This window comes from Aulonocara sp. 'chitande type north' Nkhata Bay, linkage group LG7 (genome assembly GCF_057382095.1).
Source record: "Aulonocara sp. 'chitande type north' Nkhata Bay isolate Kocher_YH1m ecotype deep benthic linkage group LG7, A_spYH_male_GT1.1, whole genome shotgun sequence".
Lineage (NCBI taxonomy): Eukaryota > Metazoa > Chordata > Actinopteri > Cichliformes > Cichlidae > Aulonocara > Aulonocara sp. 'chitande type north' Nkhata Bay.
The window spans coordinates 45,750,529-45,772,245 of record NC_141350.1 but is presented as its reverse complement, the minus strand read 5'-3'; the positions used below and the strand labels follow the sequence as shown (position 1 = coordinate 45,772,245).

The 21,717-nt window shown below is 39.2% G+C and overlaps 1 protein-coding gene across 4 annotated transcripts in view; it reads right to left on the bottom strand.

Annotated features, from left to right (window-relative positions):
* The window catches only part of uhrf2 (ubiquitin like with PHD and ring finger domains 2), a 51,365-nt gene that overhangs the window by 16,667 nt on the left and 12,981 nt on the right, over positions 1-21,717 (bottom strand). For 3 of the 4 annotated variants that reach the window (XM_086300764.1, XM_086300763.1, XM_086300762.1), the window contains exons 3-5: positions 15,784-16,103; positions 614-832; positions 337-446 (exon numbers count right to left, since the gene is read on the bottom strand). In XM_086300764.1, the coding sequence (XP_086156890.1) occupies positions 337-446; positions 614-832; positions 15,784-16,103 (649 nt within the window). Of the gene's footprint in view, positions 1-336; positions 447-613; positions 833-6,699; positions 7,272-15,783; positions 16,104-21,717 lie in introns of those variants that run through there. The other variant, XM_086300766.1, reaches the window with a different exon arrangement.

The window sequence follows — 21,717 nt, the reverse complement described above, 5'->3', positions numbered from 1 at the left end:
GACAACTTGGTTGGTTTTCAGGCTTTTTAGCAAAATAACAATAATTTAACATCAGTCTTCCTTTTTTTCTTCTGACTGACACTAATAACTGTTGGTGATACAGTGGCTCTACAAACATTTTTCATGTTGTGAGGAAAAAAAAACAAAACATGTTGACTAAGAATAAAGACCCACTATAGAAAATGTTTTTATTTCTTCTTTTTTCTAACTAATTCCTCAGCTTTTTTTAATTTGTTAACTTTGGGAACAAATGTATGCCTTCTGAATACTGGTGCGCAAACTATTAACGGCAAGTTTGGTATTATTTTCAGTGCTCAGGATTGAGCTCGTTCATACGTTTAAACTGTCCGTCTGCAGCCGATAGTGCACGAGCTCCTGGTTTCTCAACTTGGTAGATTTCATCCAGAAAGTGAATTTTACAATCCCCAATCACATCTCCAGGACCCCTAAATGGAGAGCATGTGACATGGAAAGGAAAAAAAAAAAAAAAAGAGAGAGAGAGAGAAAAAACACAAGATTTGCCAAACTGATATTCTGATAAAGAAAATAAAACTAGCACTAATGCCTTCACACCTGAAAGCATCACCCTGAAATCTTGAAGGAAGATGCTCACCCGAGGAGGATATTGACTCTGAGCTCTTTATTAGTGCGGGAGGTTTGCTTGAGGGACACAATCTCTGCGTCGAACCAGAAGCCCCTTTCATCTGGTGTCTCCATGTTGTAGTTGACCATCACATGCATGCCCACCTCAAGCTGGTCCCACCGCAGCAGTGTCCTGGCACGTGGTCGCACATCCACCGGTCGCATTTCCACCACACCATTCTCTGGGTAGCTGAGGAGAGACAGATTAAGAGCATGGAATCTTTGTAACAGTTATATAACCCAATTTGTCTCAATGCTGTATGTAAGCTACTACAAATACTGAATATAGTGCTTGTGAAGTGAGCAGTTAACGTACAACTACAATATAAACCCATAGGTTAAATTAAAATGGGAAACTTCTCTATACAAACAGAAAAGGTCTTCACTTGAAATCTTAAACTTAAAATAATCACAGTTGTGATGTACCTTTGAGAAAAACGTAGAATCCCCAGAGGAAAGAAAAGATGGAATATGCAGCCATGTTTTTGGTACAAGCTGATGGACAAGCACTCCAAGTATTTCAAAGCACAATGGGTTAAGTCACAGACTGCTCCACTGATAACAAATAAAACTATTCCTATGAAAGAACGCGCAGATCTAAAGTCTACATGAACCTCCGAATACTGAAAGTCAAATACGGATAATACTGCACAATTCACATTCTTTTTTGTTGCAGAAAATCTTAATTCTACTTTTTTCTTTACATGTGAATTTAACCGTCTTTGTGTCCAGGGAGAAAATACAGTAGTCACAAATTGTGCAGTTTTTGTAATTTATGATGTCCTTGTGACACCACAGGTCTACTAATTTAAAATCAAATCTATTCATATATTGTAGCTTTTCAGAGAAGCATTTCTATAGGAGACATTTGCCCACAACATCTTTCTGACTGGTGATTTGAGAGAAGGATCATAATAGATTCTTACCACCATGATCTCGTGGCACATCTGCACAGAAAATCAATTCAATTCAGCAACCTTGGAACTGCAATTGGAATAACCTCTTACCACTTAACAACTGGACTGTTTTATTTCCAAGAGCTCATGTGTGACTGACAAATTACACATTATACTTTTCAGATATTTTCAGAAGACCTCCACTTGACGTGTTGTTTTCAGAAAAGAAAATGTCCATTACTCTCTACAGCAGCTTTATTATATTCTCTGGGCTCATTTAACCAAGTCATACACTTAACAAAACAAGAAAACTAGTGTGGTTGGACTGAGCTTTAGTCATCTATCAACACAGCACAGTTTCTGGGAAGCACTCCACCTTTTGCTACAGTCAGCAACAGCAGACAAAAGCAAAATTCATAGTTATGGCAGGATTAGGCTAAATAAAACAGAATCAATCAGAATCAGAATACTTTATTAAACTACATTTATTTTACCAAGCAATATAAACACTTTGTCGCATCTTAAACACGTCCAATAGATCCTCGCAAGACACTGACCTTTTCAAGCCAACTGTGGTTGGGCTACAAGCGCAAAGCTGGAAATTTGGCAAAAAAGGTTTGCTCATTATCACGATTCTGAGGAGAATCCAGCTACCTCACAAGGTGATAAACATCTACCAAAATTCTTAAACCCGTCTTTGTGTTAGTTCCAGGTACGAGAAGTTTCCAGGACCACATTTTTGGAATAGACACAAGCACACACTGATTCATGAGATGGAATAGACTGGCATTTATATAGCACTTTTCTTTTGCTACTCACCACTCAAAGCACTTTGCAGATTTTACCCTTTGACATACTCTCATCAGCCACTTCATTAGATAAATCTCAGTTGTGCTGGATTAGAACTGCTTTTGCCTTCAGAACTGTTTTAATTCTTCATGGCACAGTTTCAACAAGCGGCTGGAAACATTCCTCAGAGATTTTGGTCCGTATTGACATGATAGCGTCACACAGATGCTGCAGATTTGTTAGCCACATTCATGGTATGAATGTGGAGCTAAGTGTTACCAGCGACATCTGCCATCTCGGGTGTGTGTCCCTCTGCATTACCTCCCTTAATTTACCTTATTGCTGCAGTTACCGCTTTTACTTTAGTTGAAATAGTGTCTCTAATGTTGATTCAAAGTCAACGACTAGCCTGTTCTGCAGTGCTAGTCAGAGCTTTAAGAACTTGCCACTGAGCTTGCCTTGAATGCCCATGTCCGTCAGGACCGTGATGGTTGACTTCCCTGCAATATTTTATGCAGCCAACTTCAACTGTAAACTCATGGTCATGATCAATAAACCAGTTTAAAATGATGTGAATTTTATGACATGGCGCGCTATATTGGTGGAGGATGACGGATATACTGTGGTCATAAAGGGATGGTCAGCACTGATACTCCTGTAGGCTGTGGTGCCTCAACCACAACCAATCCAAGTTGGTACAAAGGTGTAGGAGTGTGTTTATGGGGATTTTTGACCATTCTTCCAGAAGCGCAATTGTGAGGTCAGACAATGATGTTGGGCGAGAAGGCCTGGCTCGTAATCTCCGCTCTAATTCATCCCAAAGGTCTTCTATCGCGTTGAGTTCAGGACCCTGTGCAGGCCAGTCAAGTTCTTCCACACAAAACTTACTCATCCATGTATTTTGGACCTTGGTTTGTAAACTGGTATGCAGTCATGTTGGAACAGGAAGACACCATTCCCAAACTCTTGCCACAAAGTTGGGAGAATGAAATTGTCCAAAATTGCTCGGTATGCTGAAACATTGAGAGTTCCTGCTTCAAACGCCAACTCTTGAAGAAGAAACCTACACCATATTCCCCCTCCACCAAACTACACTTGTCTGAAATGCAGTCAGACAAGTACCGTTCACCTGGCAACTACCAAACCAAATCTGTCCATCAGCTAGCCAGCTGAAGAAGTGTGATACATCACTCTAGAGAGTGACAAATCAGCAGTCCAGTGGCGGCACACTTTAAACCACTGCATCTCATTTGGGGATGTAAGGTAACGCAAGTGCTCAGCCACTGAAACCATTCCATGAAGCTCTCTAAACACTACTCTTGAGCTAATAGACCTCATGCACGAGAAAATGCTAACTTCCTGGTTTGAGACCGGATGTGGGGTTGTACATTTCCGGTAGCTTTACTTTGCGGTCAATCAGACCGAGAGCAGAAGAGCAGAAGGTGGAAACACTCACCACTGTTGTGTCATAAAAAAAATCTAATGATCAATTTTGACGTTTAAAGAGTTTAGATTGATCAGTTTTTTTCATCACTCAACACAAGCAGAACTGCATTACTGCATGCAGAAGACACATCGTCCACATTCAGAAGCACATCTCTGTATAGTAACTGGTCTTATGATTTAAACAGGCAAATGTTCAGCATTCAAACTACAGGTGAAGAATAGTCAAACTAGATGTTTCCCGTTATCTCGATATCAGCTAGTCAAGTGCAGACCCGCACAGCATGTTAACAAACCGTGAGAAAAAGCCAGAGGTGTGGACTCGAGTCACATGACTTGGACTCGAGTCAGACTCGAGTCATTAATTTTATGACTTTAGACTTGACTTGAAAAAATGTTCTAAGACTTGTGACTTGACTTGGACTTTTACACCAATGACCTGGGACTTGAATTGGACTTGAACCGGTTTACTTGAAAAGACTTGATATTTCACCCCAAATATAAAATTTAACATGCATATTATATAGAGATTGAAAATGTGACGTCATTCAGGGGTAAACCGCAAAGGATTCTGGGAACTCGTGGCAAGAGGTACTAGCGCAAGCAGGCTTTCAATTGAAATCAGTCACACAGCGATAAAAAGAAACACAAAAATGTCAAGAAGCTGTTGTATTATTAACTGCAATAGCCGGTCGCATGACAGCCACGGGAAGCCGACAGGTAAAGAGATCGGTTGTTATCGGATTACGTCGTTGAAGAGAAATTGTTCGAGCCATGTTTCCGAAGTAACAAAGAGGCGACGGGTGGCCTGGATTGCAGCCATTCAAAGATCAAATATAACGTCCCAGAACACTCCAGCTCACAGGTTAGTCTGCTCCAAGCATTTACACGAAGGTCAGTGTTTTTTAGTAGTTAATACGTCATTTTCATAACATAATTGGTGATATAGGTTACAAGCAAGTCTGGCGCTGAACAGAAATTGTTGCACTATGCTCCTTTATTTATTGTGCATAAATAGTGAATTGTCCTGACACAATATTGCGTTTCGCTTCTGTTATTACCATGGTACATTGACAAAAACATATACTTTTATTCACAGGATAAAACAGGTTTTTTGTATCACTAATTGCCCAGTACGATTACAGCATACAGTATTATTGTCACTGCTACATTTCTGTAACGCGTACCAGAAATTATTTCCACTACTAATTAATTACCGTTGAGCTCAAAGGTCCTATTAATAAACGGTTAAGGAATGTGTATTTATGAAGACAATTTGTGAGACTGGTAAACTTATGATAGGTACGATGGTCTTTCGTTCTACACGGTACATTTCAAGGTCCTGCACCCATCCGGCGGTAAACTGTACCTGGGCTTGTTGCAGTGACCTGAAGTTACTAAACTTCATGAGTGTATGCACTCACTCCAAGAACCGTATAATTATAAATATGCATATAAATATGCTACGATGAGATAGCTGACTTCATCTAACTAGCAAATGTTGTCCAGGCTACGTTGGTGATACAGTTTTTTTTAATGTGTATGATATTTTTGTCATGCGATTTTAAAGCCGGTCCTACAACCGCATCCAAGAATAACATGCAGCTTATCTCAGAACTGTCGGTGAAAATTATTCTTGGAGCTAGGTTTAATTGAGCTGCATTTTAAAGAGGTGCAATTTCACAATTTGTGTATATTTTCTAAGTTCACTATTTTGTCACGTGTTGAGAAAAACAGATTTTAAAATTACATGGTCTAATATTTACATTTAGCATATAACTGCAACATGCTTTTTTCATATTTTTTTTAAAGATTCGAAAGGACTTGAAATTCAAAGTTTCAGACTTGTGACTTGACTCGGACTTTTACACCAGTGACTTGAGACTCGACTCTGACTTGCCTGACATTACTTGAGACTTGAGGATAAAGACTTGAGACTTACTTGAGACTTGCAAAACAATGACTTGGTCCCACCTCTGGAAAAAGCCACAGAAAAAATTAATGATTGCTGATAAGGGTTTCTATACATTAGTATTTACGAAGGGTATGTTGTGACTTACCTTCAAAATTACAGTGGTCCCTCGCTATAACGCGGTTCACCTTTCACCTCGCTTTTTCGCGGATTTTGTAGTGCAAGTTTGCATGCTTATTTTTACGTCACATTGTGTCCTGCGTCCTGATCGCTGCAGACGATCTCCTCCCTGACGTCTCTCCTGTACAGTACGGAATCGCTGCATCGATGCTAGCAGTGTGACTCTGACGAGCAGTACTGTATGTCCATGATGTCCACGAAACTTTTGCACCGTCAAAAAATAAAATTGGCTACTTGATTTCACCTATCGCTGGTTATTTTTAGAACATAACACCCGCGATAAACGAGGGACCACTGTTTACAGATACTGAGAACTATAACATTTGAATCCCTTTTCTCCTTTGCTCTGAGGCGGGGGAAAAATATCGAAAAGTCGATGAACATCATTTACAGATATATTGGGTAAATGCCCAAGACATCTATAGAAATGTAAATCGCTGCTTGATTCATTCATTTGCTTAACTTGTTTTGGACCGTAAACAAGGCGCGAATAGGACACCGGAAACAAAGCTCCCCACAGGAGTTCCCGCACCGGAAGTAGCATATGCTAACGTGCACATAGTCCCAGTGTATGTTTATTTTGATCTCAAGCAATTTGCCTTGATCATACCTACATTCACTAATTTGCTGCCAGATTTGCCCTGAACATGTGTACTAATGAAGTGGCCAGTTAATACGTTCTGTATTTTTCAATGAACGGGTATATTTTTATACATAAAGCGCACCGGATTAGAAGGGGCATTAAGCGAAACAAAATAGATAAGTCAAACTTTATTCAACCCATTCACAATAACTCTCAAAAGTTGTAACACATAAAATACAGAACAATGCACTCACTTTTCCCGTTCATTCCTCTTCCGCGAATCCAAATTCTTCTGGATCTTCTTTTCAGTGATCTTATTCTTGCAGCAGACGCGAGAAATGACCCGCTGTTCGTCGTGATCCTCTGGCAGTTGCTGCGAGATAGTAGTATTTGTGGAGATGGAGAAATTACGCCTTTTCATAAAACGGAAGCACCAAGAAGGACCTCCTTGAAAGTCGTCGAGCTTCATGTCTCGTGCTATTGCTGTTGCCTTTTGTCGAATAGAGGCTGTAGAGACGTGTCTACCTGCTGTTCTCTGTTCAATAACCCACTGTTCAATCGTGTCCTCTAATTGTGGCCATCTCTCTTTGTTCCCTCGGAAACTCTGTCTGGTCTCCTCTACTTGGCGCAGTTCATCTTCTTGCTTCCTCCATTTCCGTACCATTGATTCATTAATTCGGAATTCTCTTGAAGCTGCTCTATTCCCAAGTTGAATTGCGCGACTGATAGCCTTGAGTTTTAAACTCGCTTCGTAAGCATATCTCTTAACACGTGCCATTTTGGGGTCCACACACCTTTATGTTGAATCACAGTACGTGTTACTCCGCGAGGCTCCTGAACGGCATTATGGCTACGGTAGCCGTAATGCTCCAACAATCCATCAAGCGGCGCGGGTTCGTAGCTTACCAAAGTCGCGCAAACACATTTTGACAAATTTTTGAGCGCCGTGTACCACATGAAATCGGTTCGAGATCAGTAAGCACAACCAGAATTGATACATAAGGCGCACTGTCGATTTTGAGAAAATTAAAAGATTTTAAGTGCACCTTACAGTTTGAAAGCTAAGGTAATCAGTGCTTTATTCGCTGTATACTTGGATTAATTATTTAACTTAATATGGACGTCTTTGAATTTTAGACGGTCATTGTCTGCAAAGTAGTCTTTACAAAGTATTTAAAATTAACTTAATCAAATATTTTCTTTAGGGTTGCGTTTAAATGTTCATTTAAAATCCTCAAAATGGACGACTGAACACAAAAAACGCTTAAGTCGAATACAACAGTTTTATATTTATTATATATATATTTCTTTCCAGATGTGCTTGTGGTGAAAACCATTTTTGGCCAAGAGGAAAAACATTAGCACATCCTGTATAATTTTAAATCTACCTCTGTTGCCAAATGGCGATTTAAACAAGTGAGAAATGGCTTCTTGTCTAGCAAACTCCCGGTGACTATAGGGAGGTTAATTGTGCAGGTTCTCTGCATGCCAATCATCATCAAGCTGTAAGGATCAGACCTAACTCAGGATAAACTGACAGCTTGTTTGCTTGCTTGCCAATAGCTGGGATTATGCGTACAGATGAACAATGTGTTTAACGGCATAATGGCCCACAGACTCGGTCCGTTCACAAACTGTGTGTGTGTGGGGGGGCTCATGTTGGAAGAAGTAGAGAATTGTGTGCATGAACGAGCAGTGCATGCGTGTGTTTCTCTGGAAAGCTGAGCCTAAAACTGACCACTGACTCAGAAATCAACAATGCCCCGTTGTGCTCAGCTAAAAATGCCAAGAACACCCAACATATTACAAATTTATTGTGGAAGATTTTATGCTGCTTTACTTACTTCTTGCTTTACTGTCTATTGATAAGCCTTTGGGGCCTATTTGAAGGCATTTTAAACTGACTGGAGAGAGCCCACAGAGACCAAAATGTAAGCTGTGGCACAGCTAGTGTGCTCCCAGGAAGTGGAGGCTGAGGCTCATTTATGGGATTTCCTCTTTTAGGCCCAGGGGATTACTGTGGTTTTAGAAAGAGTGGGGTGAATACAAGCAATAACACCCACCCCCAGACAAACATCAACATGCACATGCGTTACAAACACACATGTGAGAGAGGAATATCGTCTTTGGCTCTCAATGGGGTTTAAACAGGAAGCAGAGGCAGAAGTACCATAAATTGTAACTCAGTCCTCTGCATGTAAATATAAACAACAACAACTTTTGAGGACAGACAATCTGATTAACAGTGACGTCAACAGTCTAATACGATTCAGTTATTTTCATACGCTTGTAAACGGTAGCAGAATTACATCATGGGTGCACTACAATTAATTTAATGGGAAACATGACTGCACGCTGCCTCAGATGAATTAAAACAAGGCCACTGTCTCTGCATTCCATTGTGTTAAAAGCTTCAGAAAGACTTTGCTATTATTTTTGTTTGTTTGTTTTTTTTTCTATTTCTGGGGTCAGACAGGATTGGTTATTAAGTTTATTCACACAGACTGAAGATGGTGCACAAATGCAGACAGCTCCAGATTTGTATATGGACAGCAGATGCATTTTTTTTAGATATATGAATTCATTTTTTGTGTGATTCTGTTCAGTTTGGTCTCAGAGTGATTTGTGATGTAACCGCATAGTTACATATTTCAGGCTGCTCAGACGTCTGCACGGGGGTCACACTGACCCTCACAGTTGCAGAAATCATAGGTTCTGCTGCCATTACTGGTGCACACTGTACAATTACAAACTCTTTAAAACTGCACCGCTACAGCTGCAAACAAAACATCTTCTAATACCTCTTAAAACTTACAGCAATCATTTTTGTTTGGGGATACAGAACAATGACCCAAAGAACAGAAAATCGTAGGCATTGTTTTGTTGGACCGTTTAAGCACCGACAACAGCTGCCAGACTTTTTGGCAGCTATTCAGCAAAGACATCAGTACTCCATACAACAGGCATGGTTAATGGGTGGAGGCTATTCTCTTTAGATTCTGCTTTCAAGTACAATCCAACAGAGTACTGTCTTGCAGCCACTCTAATGCTCCCATTTTACCTGCATGGCTCACAAATGTCTGGACAACTATAAAATGTTAAAGCAACACTGTTTAACTTCTAAAAGAAAAACACTGAAATAGTGACTACAGTGATTGAATAATTTGACCAAATGAGTAGCATGCTAAGGTACAGACATGGTAATGGTAATGGTTTTGACCTACTCTGGTATCCCACTAAGCCATGGGACAGCCACAGCATGCATGCAGGCACTACAACTGACATAGCTAAACTGAATTAGATTATAATTTATATGTGTGTAATATAAAATAGGAAAAGAGGCCATAAACCAGCCTGTCAGAGCTCATGGTCATACTAAACATGATCTTAAATTTAGTAAGCTACATAATGCCGGTGGATATTCTCACTACAACTGTACAAAGCCAATAAAAGCCATGTAGTAATATGGTGCTGCAACTCAAAAGTTAAACAATAACGGCTCTGTTGCAGAAAAGGAAACAGAGTGGGTGAAGAGTGAGAAAGAGAACTGAAACTAAACTTTGTTTCATCCTTATTTCCTTGGCACTTACTAAACTAGGAATGAAAGGAGATAAAACTTCCTTAGCGATACTCTCGTGCTCAGATAATGGCAGGCTAACCGCCAGCACTTTAGATATTAATAAGCCCTTCTCTTCAGCATACATGGATCTACGTTAATTAGAAGACGAGACCCACTAAAGCTTCACTTTGAGTTAAACTGACCAAAAAAACACCCCTTTTAGCTTAAAAACGTAAATATCGAGTGGGATTAAAAACACATGAGGTGCAGAACTCCTGATAGTAGCAGAAACTTTTTACAACAGAAGTTTTGACTTCTCATTGCAGGTAAAGTATCTGCAATGATAAATAAGTGCCCCAGTAAAGAATACAAAAAAGAGAGCCAGGATGCTAAATAACAGGATACTAAAATTAAAACACTTCTTTGAGCTCCTATGCCATATCATAAAAAGTATTCTCTCACAATATCAATGACACAGTGACACCGTAGGTATATGTTCCCCAGCTCGCATAATAATGACAGAAGCCCAAGCATGTCTGAAAGCGAAAGCAGCGTGTCAGTCTCAGATGACAATTTAACACCTAAAGAGGGAGATAATTCAATAGCAAGAAGTGGCTTGCCTACTAAACGCCAGATCTCCAGAAAAGCACAATACTTTGCAAAAAATGCAAGTGTTAGCTAGCATCTCATAACATCTCAGGCAGGAAATATTTTTCAAGTCCTATTTTATTATGTGTGCAGGCTCCTGAAGAGTTACAATTTACTTTAATTACTTTTTTATTCAACTAAAGTATTAAATATCTCTCCTTCAAAGGGAGGGAGTATGTAACTGGTTCTGTTTGTTTGTTACCAGACTAGCAGCCAGTTTTCAAAATATTTTTCAAATTTTGCCTGATGATAGATAGTAGGGCTGCCACGATTTGTCGCCTAGTCACGATTACGTCGACTAGTCACGATTACGTCGACGACTGATTTAATAGTCGATGCGTCGTTTGAAGCTTTGTAAGATCACAAAAGACGCAAGAATAAGTAGTAGGATTTAAGAGTGTAATAACGGACTGAAACAGAAGATGGCAGCACTGCATGTACAAGGATGCCAGCTGCCGTTAAACCCCGAAGACGAAGAAGTAGCTTTGTCCCAGAATTCATAGCGCAGCCCTGCTCAGTTTCCAACAATGGCGGCAGCTAGTTAGTTTTAATATTACTCTTATTATTCTTTCTGGGTCACAAAATAAATGTTTAACATATTTTCAGGCGAGAATGTGTAAACCTCAAATATCTGCTTAGTTTATCAAGACACCACATATTTTGAAAAGCGCTCCGATATCTGTTCCCCACTAGCTCGATAGTTAGCCGGGGGCAAAGCTAACTAGAGCCCGTGAGAATCCCAGACTCCCGGCAAATCGTTTTCAAACCCACCGCTGTCTTTCACTACTCAGGTTAAACATATATAAGTCACTTAGATAACTTAAAAATGTTATTGTTTGGCTTTTTTAGTATTTTATTTGTTCCTGAGTAAATCGGTTTGGCTGAGATTAAGGTTATAGTTTTTACACAGCTGAATAAACGTCAAGCAGACAACTGATCATCAGAAGTGTGAGATGCTGGAGAATATACTCCCGTGTCCTGTTATATTTTAGATAGCAAGGAGTTTATTAAACTTCACTGAAACAATCTGCAAATTTCATTAAAATTTAAAAAACTACCATCTAGTCTTTATTTTTAGTTAGCACATACTTTAAACACTTAAAGCTGTAAGCTAATGATAGTTATATAAGAGCAGATTCATGCTGGTGCAATAAGCTGTACGTTTTACGTCCAATGGATGATGATCTGATTAGTCAACTAATCGCAAAAATAATCGGTGACTAGTCGACTATCAAAATAATCGTTTGTGGCAGCCCTAGTAGATAGCACAAACAACTCGAGCTGATTTAATTTTGATTAAGTTGATGTTGAAAAAAATGTCAAGAAACCACATCAAGTAATCATCATATGAAAAAACATGTTGGGATTTTTTTTCGATATGACACCCTATGACGTCACAATGACGTCCTAACAGGCTGACCTCATCACATTGTAATAAAAACATCATAAAACATCATAGTTTTAGTACAGCCATTGCCTTTCAGGGCAGAAAACAACATTTGTGCTACTTTTGTGCTCATGTTTTACTTACACTGTGTCACTACTATTCCACTACAATATTACTCCTGGCACATTATGGCAACTGATTCACACTTTGAATGAGGTATGTGTCACCAATGAGAGTAGCTGATTGAAATAGAAGGCTGGAAAATGCCTTTGATTTTGTTTGCATTGAATGCTGTTGCCTCCATTCCACATTTCCTTGTAATATCGTTATATATCGCTATTCTTTAAACAAAATTTCCTTAAGCTATTTTCTGTAGCTTCTTGTGGCACTTAAAAGACCAAAGAATAATAATTAATCATTAATAACACGTCGATATACTGACTGAAAAGCACTTTAAATGTCATACCACCCCACTTCAAGTTATGTCCAGGTCATCCTAAAACCTGTTTTCAATTTGTGGATTTTGTGTCATTGTCTTGTTACATGACCCAAGGTTCAGATCATGGACTGCTGCCCCAAAATTCCCCTATAATGTTTCCTGACACAATTTTGAATAGGGCTGTTCGATATAACAATATATATCGGACGACGATATGAAAACGTCTATCGTTTCATATTACGCTATCGTTTGTTTTCGTGGTTTTACAAAATAAACTGTTTATTCATTTCTTAAAGTTCTCTCTTTCTCTTATATTTAAAATAACCCCACCACAGACTCAAACATGGCAAACCTCTTCTACCACCTATGCAAGAATCACATGAAAGAGTATGGAGAGAGTTTAGGGACGAGAAGCAAAAGAAGAGCCGTCAGGTGCTCAAAACAAACCTTAAACTCAAACGTTAGAACAGGCTTTTCCCCGCAGCACGCCGTGTAATAAATACTCACAAAAAAATGGCTGCCCTGAAAAATGCCCGAGATTCACAGAATTTACAGAAGATTTTTGTGATATATATCGTTGTCAGGACGATAAATGTCTCATAGCGGGATATGAGATTTTGGTCATATCGCACAGCCCTAATTTTGAATTTGTTCTTTTCTACAGGGTTATTTAGGATGACCTGACCATAGTGTAGCAAAGCAACTTGAAATCATGATGCCACCTCCACCATGCTTTACACATGAGGTCTGGATGTTGGTATGCAGGGTTTTATTTTGGGCTTTTGTCAAGTATCTAAGGCCATGTCCACACTAATACATTTTGGTTTGAAGACACATCTTTTTCTCTCCGTTTTGGCCTTCCATCCACACTGAGACGGCGCTTATGGTCAAGGAAAACTGAGCTTTTTGAAAACGCTCTCCAAAGTGGATAAAATGGAAAATGCCGTTTTCGCGTCACAGTGTGGACTGTGAAAACGCTGGCTTTCGAAAACGCATTTTAGTCATATTATGCAGTCATGTGGCCAATTCAACTAAGATGGCGGACGGCGTTGTCCAGCAGTTGTTTTGTTTGCTCTCAATTTTGACAGCCCTATTAAAGATTAATATCAGTTTGTACGTGCTCCAGATAGCTCCAGATAAAACTTGTAAAAGTCGACGCTTTGCTGCAACGTTTCAAAGAGCCGGAAAGTAAATAAACGGCAGATGGGAATGACGCATGTCGAATCGTCTTACATTTCATGCATGTGCAGTACAGAAACGTACAGTTTGAAAACAATAGTGTGGACGCGGAGCGTTTTTAGACGAAAACGCCGTTTTCAAATTTATCCAGCTAAGTGTAGACGTAGCCTAACTGGTCGCTTTGAAATCTTTTGAAAGTGGCTTTCCTATTCTTATAAATAAATCTTCAGTTTTCATGTTTATTTTTTCTTATAGTCTTTTAGACATCTAACAAAGATTTTATCAACTTGTAGGGAATTCTCTTACTCCTCGGAAGACCCCTGAATTTTTCTCTATTTGTATTAACTTTATCTTACAATGGACTGAATAACATCTGGGTCTTTAATGTAACACGTAACTATACAGCTTCTTCTAAGGTCAAAGGAAAGATGAATTAAAAGTTTAATTTATATTCAAAGCTCAATTCAAGTGGTCCACACTTCTTAAGAAGATCCAATCCTTCTTAAGAAGAGGATTGAATAAACTATATAAGTGATTTTTATTGGTTAAATTCTCCAGGCATGTTTTGGAGAAGTTCACTTACTATGAATTGCCTATGAATAGCCTAATTGTAGTTTAGATAAATATCAGCCCAAAATTTAGGGGGTAGTCAATGCAGAAAACCTCCAACTGTAATTTAGATTTGCCTGTGATGTCCTTAATGATTACGAGAATCTTACACTTATGTCGGGTTCAGCAAAAATGTAACAGTCTAGCGCACACGCTCAGTTCCTCAGAGCAGCCAAGAGGAGATTGTCCCAACATTTAGCCCCGTTTCCATTTTTGCGGCTCATTATGTTCTGTCGCAATACTGCCCCAAACATTGCATGCAAAAACATGGCGGTTCATTTCGTAGGGCTGGTTGTCTTTCTCAGACTGTACAGGCAGGTGTTTGAGGGGGAGTGCGTGTGCGTGGGAAGGAAGAGGAATCTTAACCACCCTCGAATTTTCTCTGGCAAACAAAATGATGGAAAAAACCTGGAATGGTGCTCAGGACAGAGAGGTAAATATGCACTTAGTAGGAGGCAAAAGAATATACTGGATAAGCTCGTACTGAAAACGAAAGCTAATAATTGCGGATAGTGGGAAGAACATTAACTGCGATCATATTCTTGGCTGGTAAAGATGCAAATCAAATATTATGGTAACATCCTGCGTTTAAAGCTGTTCTAACTGGTTTCTCCCTTTCTCTCCCTTTTCTGTCTCTCCTGACTTTCAACAATGGAATAATCCAAATAAGGAACCTGAGACTAAAGCAAACTAAATAAACAGAAGCATATGTGATTCATAAGAATGATATTTTATATGTTTTAATGAAAAGGGGGGAAAAAACGATGTAGATTTGTTAATTCCCCTTACAGGAGCATTCTTATCCCGCTGCAAATGATACAAAACTGAATCAAAGCTGAATACTGGAGATTTGGGAAACTGGGGGATGCCAAATGGGAATGAAGCCCACATAAAAGAAAACGCAATGACTGCTCAACAAACCCCCGATACCATTTCTCTGGCGCAGCATCCCTTGACAGAAACACATGCACACTACGATAGACACGGCGAGGAGGCTATGTCTCACCGGTGGCATGTTCACAGCAATTACAGACAAAGCTGAAGAAGGCAAGCAAAGAGGTAATGCTCCTGAGAACTCATGAGTTGCCATGGAAACATCGGCTTTTGAATGAATTTGCTGGAAAAGGGGTATGCGCGAGATAGAGTCCAAATTGTAGTATCAACTACACAAACCCCCTTTCTCCATCCCCCGGACTGCCAGGAGAAAACAGGCTGCTATTCCCAGCGGTTAGTGATGCTTGCAGCCAGCAGTACCATAAAGAAGCACACAGCACATTTATGTTTAGTGGTGAACGCACTGGCTGCATGAACAAAAATGTTTTTAATACCTGGGATATGAAACCGTACTTTCTGCTGTGAGGAAGGCAAACATTTTGCATTGGCGCTAAAAAATTTCGATCGGGCAGGATTTGAGCGTCTAGAATGATTTTCTTTCACCAGAACAAAATGCCGCCGCACCGATGTGCCGCGTTTGTTATCACTGCTAGGCTGCATCAGTAGAATGGGCCACTACTTACTCTTCATATTTAATGTGGTAAATTACGTCCTCTTCTCTCTCCTTGCTCTCCGACGCTGCTGTAGAGTCTGTCTGAGAGGTGGAGGCTCCGTTACTCTCAGAGTTTAACACAACATTAGTCCTGTTACTGTCCGTGTTTTGACCGTGGCCGTGGGCCTGTCCCTGCTCGGCCTCCAGTTTTCCATTAGTCCTTTTTGGGGGCCGGCCCACCTTGCCCTTTGTGGGCGTTATCTGTCCTTTGGGAGCGCGTGTCACATTTTCAATGCAGGCCTCAAACCAGGCACCGATGCTGACGTCTCTGCAGTCCACCAGCTCGTTAATCTGAGGAGAGAAAATGACTAAATTAACACCCGGTCCTGTTCGAACCCCGCACACAAATATCGTCTTTTTTTTTTGAGGAGCTGATGTGTAGGGGGATTATAACATCCAGTGTCAAAGACTAATACAGCACATGCCAGAGTCAAAATTCTAAAACAGCAATAACCCTGTTATTATCTTTTTCACTTAGTAAATACAAAAAACAAACCATCACAGAGTGAATGTTATTCAGTGGAACGGATAAAAAACAAAACCTTTGATTGGAAAGAATAACATTATATATTGAAAGACAAAAAAAGACACAAATCCTTTTGGGGTTGCATCAGGAAGAGCATCCAGCGTAAAAAATAAATAAATAAATAAAATCTGCCAAATCAAACATACGGAGCTACCCACTGTGGAAATCCCTTATGAATAAAGAAGCAGCTGAAAGTAGCTTTTAGTGAAAGAAAAAAAATATTTCAAAAGTGATGACTCTTTTGGGATATCCTCTGTAAAAGCACATGCATGTTTGCTAATGTATTTTGAGGTTTTCATGGGCTGAATTTAAATGTTTTTACAGTTTTTAGGCTAAAAGAATAGCCAGAAACAGCATAATGCTAATATATGCCAAGCTAATTAACTGAAAATGAAACGTAATAAGACTCAACCACTCCTTCATTGCAAATCCAACTCTGGATTAGCCTAGCTTTGCTGTCAAAACATTTACATTAAAACAAGTATAACCACACTGAATGATTGCATGATTGTTTCAACGTCTCTTTTTTGTCATATATCTCTAAGCTCACTTTTTTCTCTTCTCTTTCCCCTCACTCCCCAACTGTCTGAGGCAGATTGCTGCCTAGTTCCGATCTCTTCCAGCTATAAAAGGGAGTTTTTCCTGCCCACTGTCGCCAAGTCTGTGGGGTTGTTCTTCTAAGATTGTAGGGATCTTTACCTTACAATTGAGATATGCAGACACTTGGCTGCTTACCATGTGATGTTTACTTGTGTGCCTGTGATTAGTCCATTTGTTCACTTTATTAGTTTGCTTTGCAGTTTTCTTCATTAATATAATTCATTAATCATTTGGTTAAACCTAACACTGATATTACGAGGACATAGTAGCATCGTGTGGTTTTTCTAAAATGTTTTGTTATATTAATTATGTTTCTCTTTCTTTGAGTTCCCTGGGTTTGGGCGGTGGCTGTTTCCTGTCTGGGCAAAAGGCGTGGCTGAGGACTCCGGGAACAAAATGCCTGCTCAGCAGGACCAACCATGGGCTTACCAGGAGTAGGGGTGTTTTAGGTTTAGTTAGGTTATTCTGTGCTTAGTTAATATTAGTGTGTGTTTTTGTTTCCCCCTACTATGTGTAAATGGTTTTGCCAAACCATTATAAAAGCTACCCTCATGTGTCTTTGTAATTAGGTCAGTTTGCGAGTTAAGTTGTGTCTCACTTTGTTTGTTTAAGTTTCTGGAAATTACTTTTCGTGGAGTTATATTTAGTTGACCTCTTTTATGGGCCTGCTAATTATGTTTTTGAATTTTGTCATTTTTTAACTTTTTTGAGGGTTAAATTAGAGCTGGGCGATAGAACGATAACGATATGTATCGCGATATAACTTTTACTCGATAGAGAAATTAAGCTATCGCGATAGACCTCGCCGCTCTTGTCCTCTTAAAAAAAAAAAAAAAGATAAAAAAAGGTCAGCCGATCCAAATTCAGTAGCGCAGAGCTGAACCAATCACAGCCGCAGTCACGTCGCGTGACTTGCTAAGTACAGAACAAGTGCCAAGCTGCACGTGTGTTTGTTTGGGAAGCAGCCAGCGGGTAATGGAGCCAGCGCATAATGGAGGAAATGAGTGTGCCGACTAGAAAAATCAACCGAGCGTGACCGAAGAGAAAACCGATGATGGTTCCAATGCCGGAGAGATTGTCGAACGGAAGAGCCATAGAAGTTCCGTAGTGTGAAGGTATTTCGGCTATTTCAAGTCTGACAAAAAACAGAGTAGCGTGCACTGTAAATTGTGCCGAAAGCAAGTCTGGAAATACAATAAACTGGTGCATGCGTCACACTGTGCGCCACGTTATTGTTTCGGTGAAATGAATTTCTACAATACTGTTACTGTTAATTCTACTCTCTGCAGTGTTTAAATGCTTACATATACACACAGTTACTGTCCCTCCACACTTACGACTCGGTTCTGCTTCTATGCCGCAGCTTTGTTTACTTTTTCCCACCGAGGCTTCTAGACTTCTGATTGGCCAACATTTCTGCACGGTTAGGAATCTAGCGCCACCTGCTGCTTTGGCATGTTCATAGCAGCGTTTTCCTTCATTTCTGCCTTTACGTGTGAACGGGATTATTTTTTAAAACGAAAACGGAAAATCTCCGTTTTCAAAAATACCCGTGTACGTGTGGACGTAGCCTCAGTCTCTGACTGGAAGCGCTAATTCGTCATTCGGCTTTTGTCAGACTAAAGTAACTGTTAAAACTGTTTGAAAAGCTAAGCTATACAACAAGGAGAGATTGAGAATTTCCTTTTAGTTCTCAGTTTATTTGATATTGACAAAAGTTAGTCAGTTTTGTCTGTTCTTCTGTAAAACAAACTAAGATTTATTTTTAGAATTAATATTTTGTTTCTAAGTGGAATTGACGATTTAGTCTGTTTCGTTTGTTCTATTTTGAAACTTAAACGCTTTAGCGGCTGCCTTTTGTGTAGTTTGCAATATTTGCCTTTATTTATCTGAAAAAGTCTCATGTTCCTTAAGTACATCTACCCTGTTGAACTTATTATGGGAAATAAATATTTAAATAAAAACAAGCTGCTGATTATTTCACATTTTACTTGTGAGCAACGGCACATTTAAATCTTACAAATATAGTTATTTGGCTTATATCGTGATAGATATCGTTATCGCCTGAAATGAAAAAAACATATCGTGATATGAAAAAATCTCATATCGCCCAGCTCTAGGTTAAATTAAAGAAAACCCTTTTTGAAGATATTTTTTGCCTGTGTCCTCTATGCCTTGGCTGCTTGGTCCCTCACAGTGCCAAAGCAGTTAAAGCAGTCAGATGAAGGCTGTTTATGCAGCAACCTCTGCAACGAATTTCGTGTGGCGACAGCCAGCAACCGCTAACAACCATTCACCAACCAGTTGGGGGAATATACATTTTTCCTAGTGGCTGTATCACACATTTAGCACCATGGAATAACGTCCAGCAGTAAAGTTAAGAGTGGTACAAACTGTGTCTGGCTTTTTTAGAACACTACTGGAGTTGATTAATTATATTTTTAGGCTATTTATCTCCAATTTTATTTGACTGGTGGCCTTTCAGTCAAATAAAATTTATTTTATCTAGGAAAAAATGAAGCAATTCCCATGTCTCCTTTTCATTACGCTACGTAACTATTAATTGTAAGCAGTAAGGTTGGACGATATGTACAAATTTTCCAACCAACAATCGTCAGTTCAATAACCAACGATAGGTGATATATTCGCGCATGTGCAGACTTTTTGATTTGCGCGTTTAGAACACAGAAGAAGTCCAAACATGGACAAGCTAATTGCCAAATTGCACACTGGAGGAGAAGGCGCAGATAACGGACTGTTACCTCAGCGAGGAAGTCGAAGACGATCCACTGGCTTGGTGGAAAATGCATGAAATACGTTTCCCATTGATATCACACATGACACGGAAATATCTGTGTATACCAGCCACAAGCACTGTCTTCAACACTGCTGGTAATATTGTTAACCGCTGCTAAAACCTGATAAAGTAAACATGCTTGTTTTCCTGTCAAAGAATTTATAAGTTTTGTTTGGAGGGAATATTTTACCTTCTTTTCTTGTTTATTTCAGTATTAATATAGCTACTTTTTAGATTATTCATGTATTTATTTATTTATTTGAGATGCGTCAAATCGCACAAAAGACTTAACTTTACGTCTGAGGGGTTTTTTTGTTCACTGGAAGAGACATTTTGATTTTTAACTTATATGTTGTTTGGTCAAGTATGTAAGACAGATAAACACTGGAACAGCCTGTAAACACGGTTATAGTGGAAAAAAGAAGCCATTTTCTCTTTGTTTCTCTCCCCACCAATCTGTTTTTCTATTTAAATAAAATGCTTTTCTTTTTTCTGAACATGGGCTACTGCCGTGCTTTCTTTTTCTTATGAGTTTGAGTAAACGAATCGCTGCTGCATTTGGGTGCACTCTGAGGTGTGCATCTGCTCGCAGCTGAAGGAGGGTGCCATTAAAACATTATTTCTGTTGAATGCTTCTGTTAGCTTCAACCGACATCATTAGCAAACTTACCCATGGATAAATAAATAAATAAACTGCGCTTGTAAAAACGATCGATATTCAATATATTCGTCCAATCGCCCAACCTTAGTTTGCAGTTTAATGTGCAGCTGTCACGTTAGAAATAAACAGCACTCATGAGTTCCATGAGTGGAAAAATGAATATATTAATATATTTATTTCACCACTATGTAAGCTTGTAATGATCAAATAAACAATTTTCTGCAGTATTAGGCCTACCATCATGCCTCAGTTACAGCACCAATCTTGCATTTTACTGTCATATTTTTTATATTCTTCATAGATCTCTATCACCTATTCCTCTGATGACATCTGTGATTGGACTAGGCAGTGCTTAGTTGATCCAAATACACTGAAAAAAATGGGAGCTTGAAGCAGAAAGCCTGGTTTAACAAAGAAAGTTGATAACTATCATTGTGATACCCATTAAACTGGGGTTTTAGGGTCTGTCAAGCCAGCTAACACAAAGAAAACCTGACTATGTTGAATTGAAAAAACTCTGGTCTAGTAATTACTTGATATCTTAATCTGGAAATGTCACATATTAAACCTTAAAATTGCACAACAGTCCAAGAAGACAAAAGATTTGAAATTTTCCATATTGAATGAGTTTAAACATGCAAACCACTTATACCTGTGTGTCACGTTCGTGCTAATTTTGTTTATTTTTAATGCTTTTGTGCAGAAATATTTCACAAGTATTCATTAATTTATTCTACTCGTGTTTATTTGTCAACACCATGTCTGTGCTGAATGCTTAGAGACTGTGAATGCATGTGGCCTTAAAATCCAGTCAAGTCAGTAGCACAATTTGCAGCTCATCTACTTGATTATTGATTTTCCTGCATGCTGGACGGGACTGTACGCATCAAACTGAGTCCAGTCCCACAGATATAATTCTCAGCCAGACTCATCCATACCCAGTATGGGCTTTGACTTTCTATTTATAATTTTTAAGCTGGTTAGTGACCCAGTTGTATAAACCTGTTTCTTATGTGTGGTTGCTATCCTGACAAGGTAAGCGACGTGAAGCTTATACCCAAAGCAATTAGGGTATCAGACCTACAAACACTTGAAGAGCGAGGAAAAAACTAAGTGTCAACACACCAGAATATGGTTACATATGAGAAAGTTTAGGGTAATTTGTGGCTGGAATATTATATCTAAGCAGATGTGCTAATACATAAGACAATAGGGAATGTAAAAGATGACTGGTAAGAAAAAAGGAGTGCTTAAATCAAATGTTTCTACCCATTTTTCTTCAGGTTACTTTCATCAGGCAGGCTTAATTACATGACTGCAA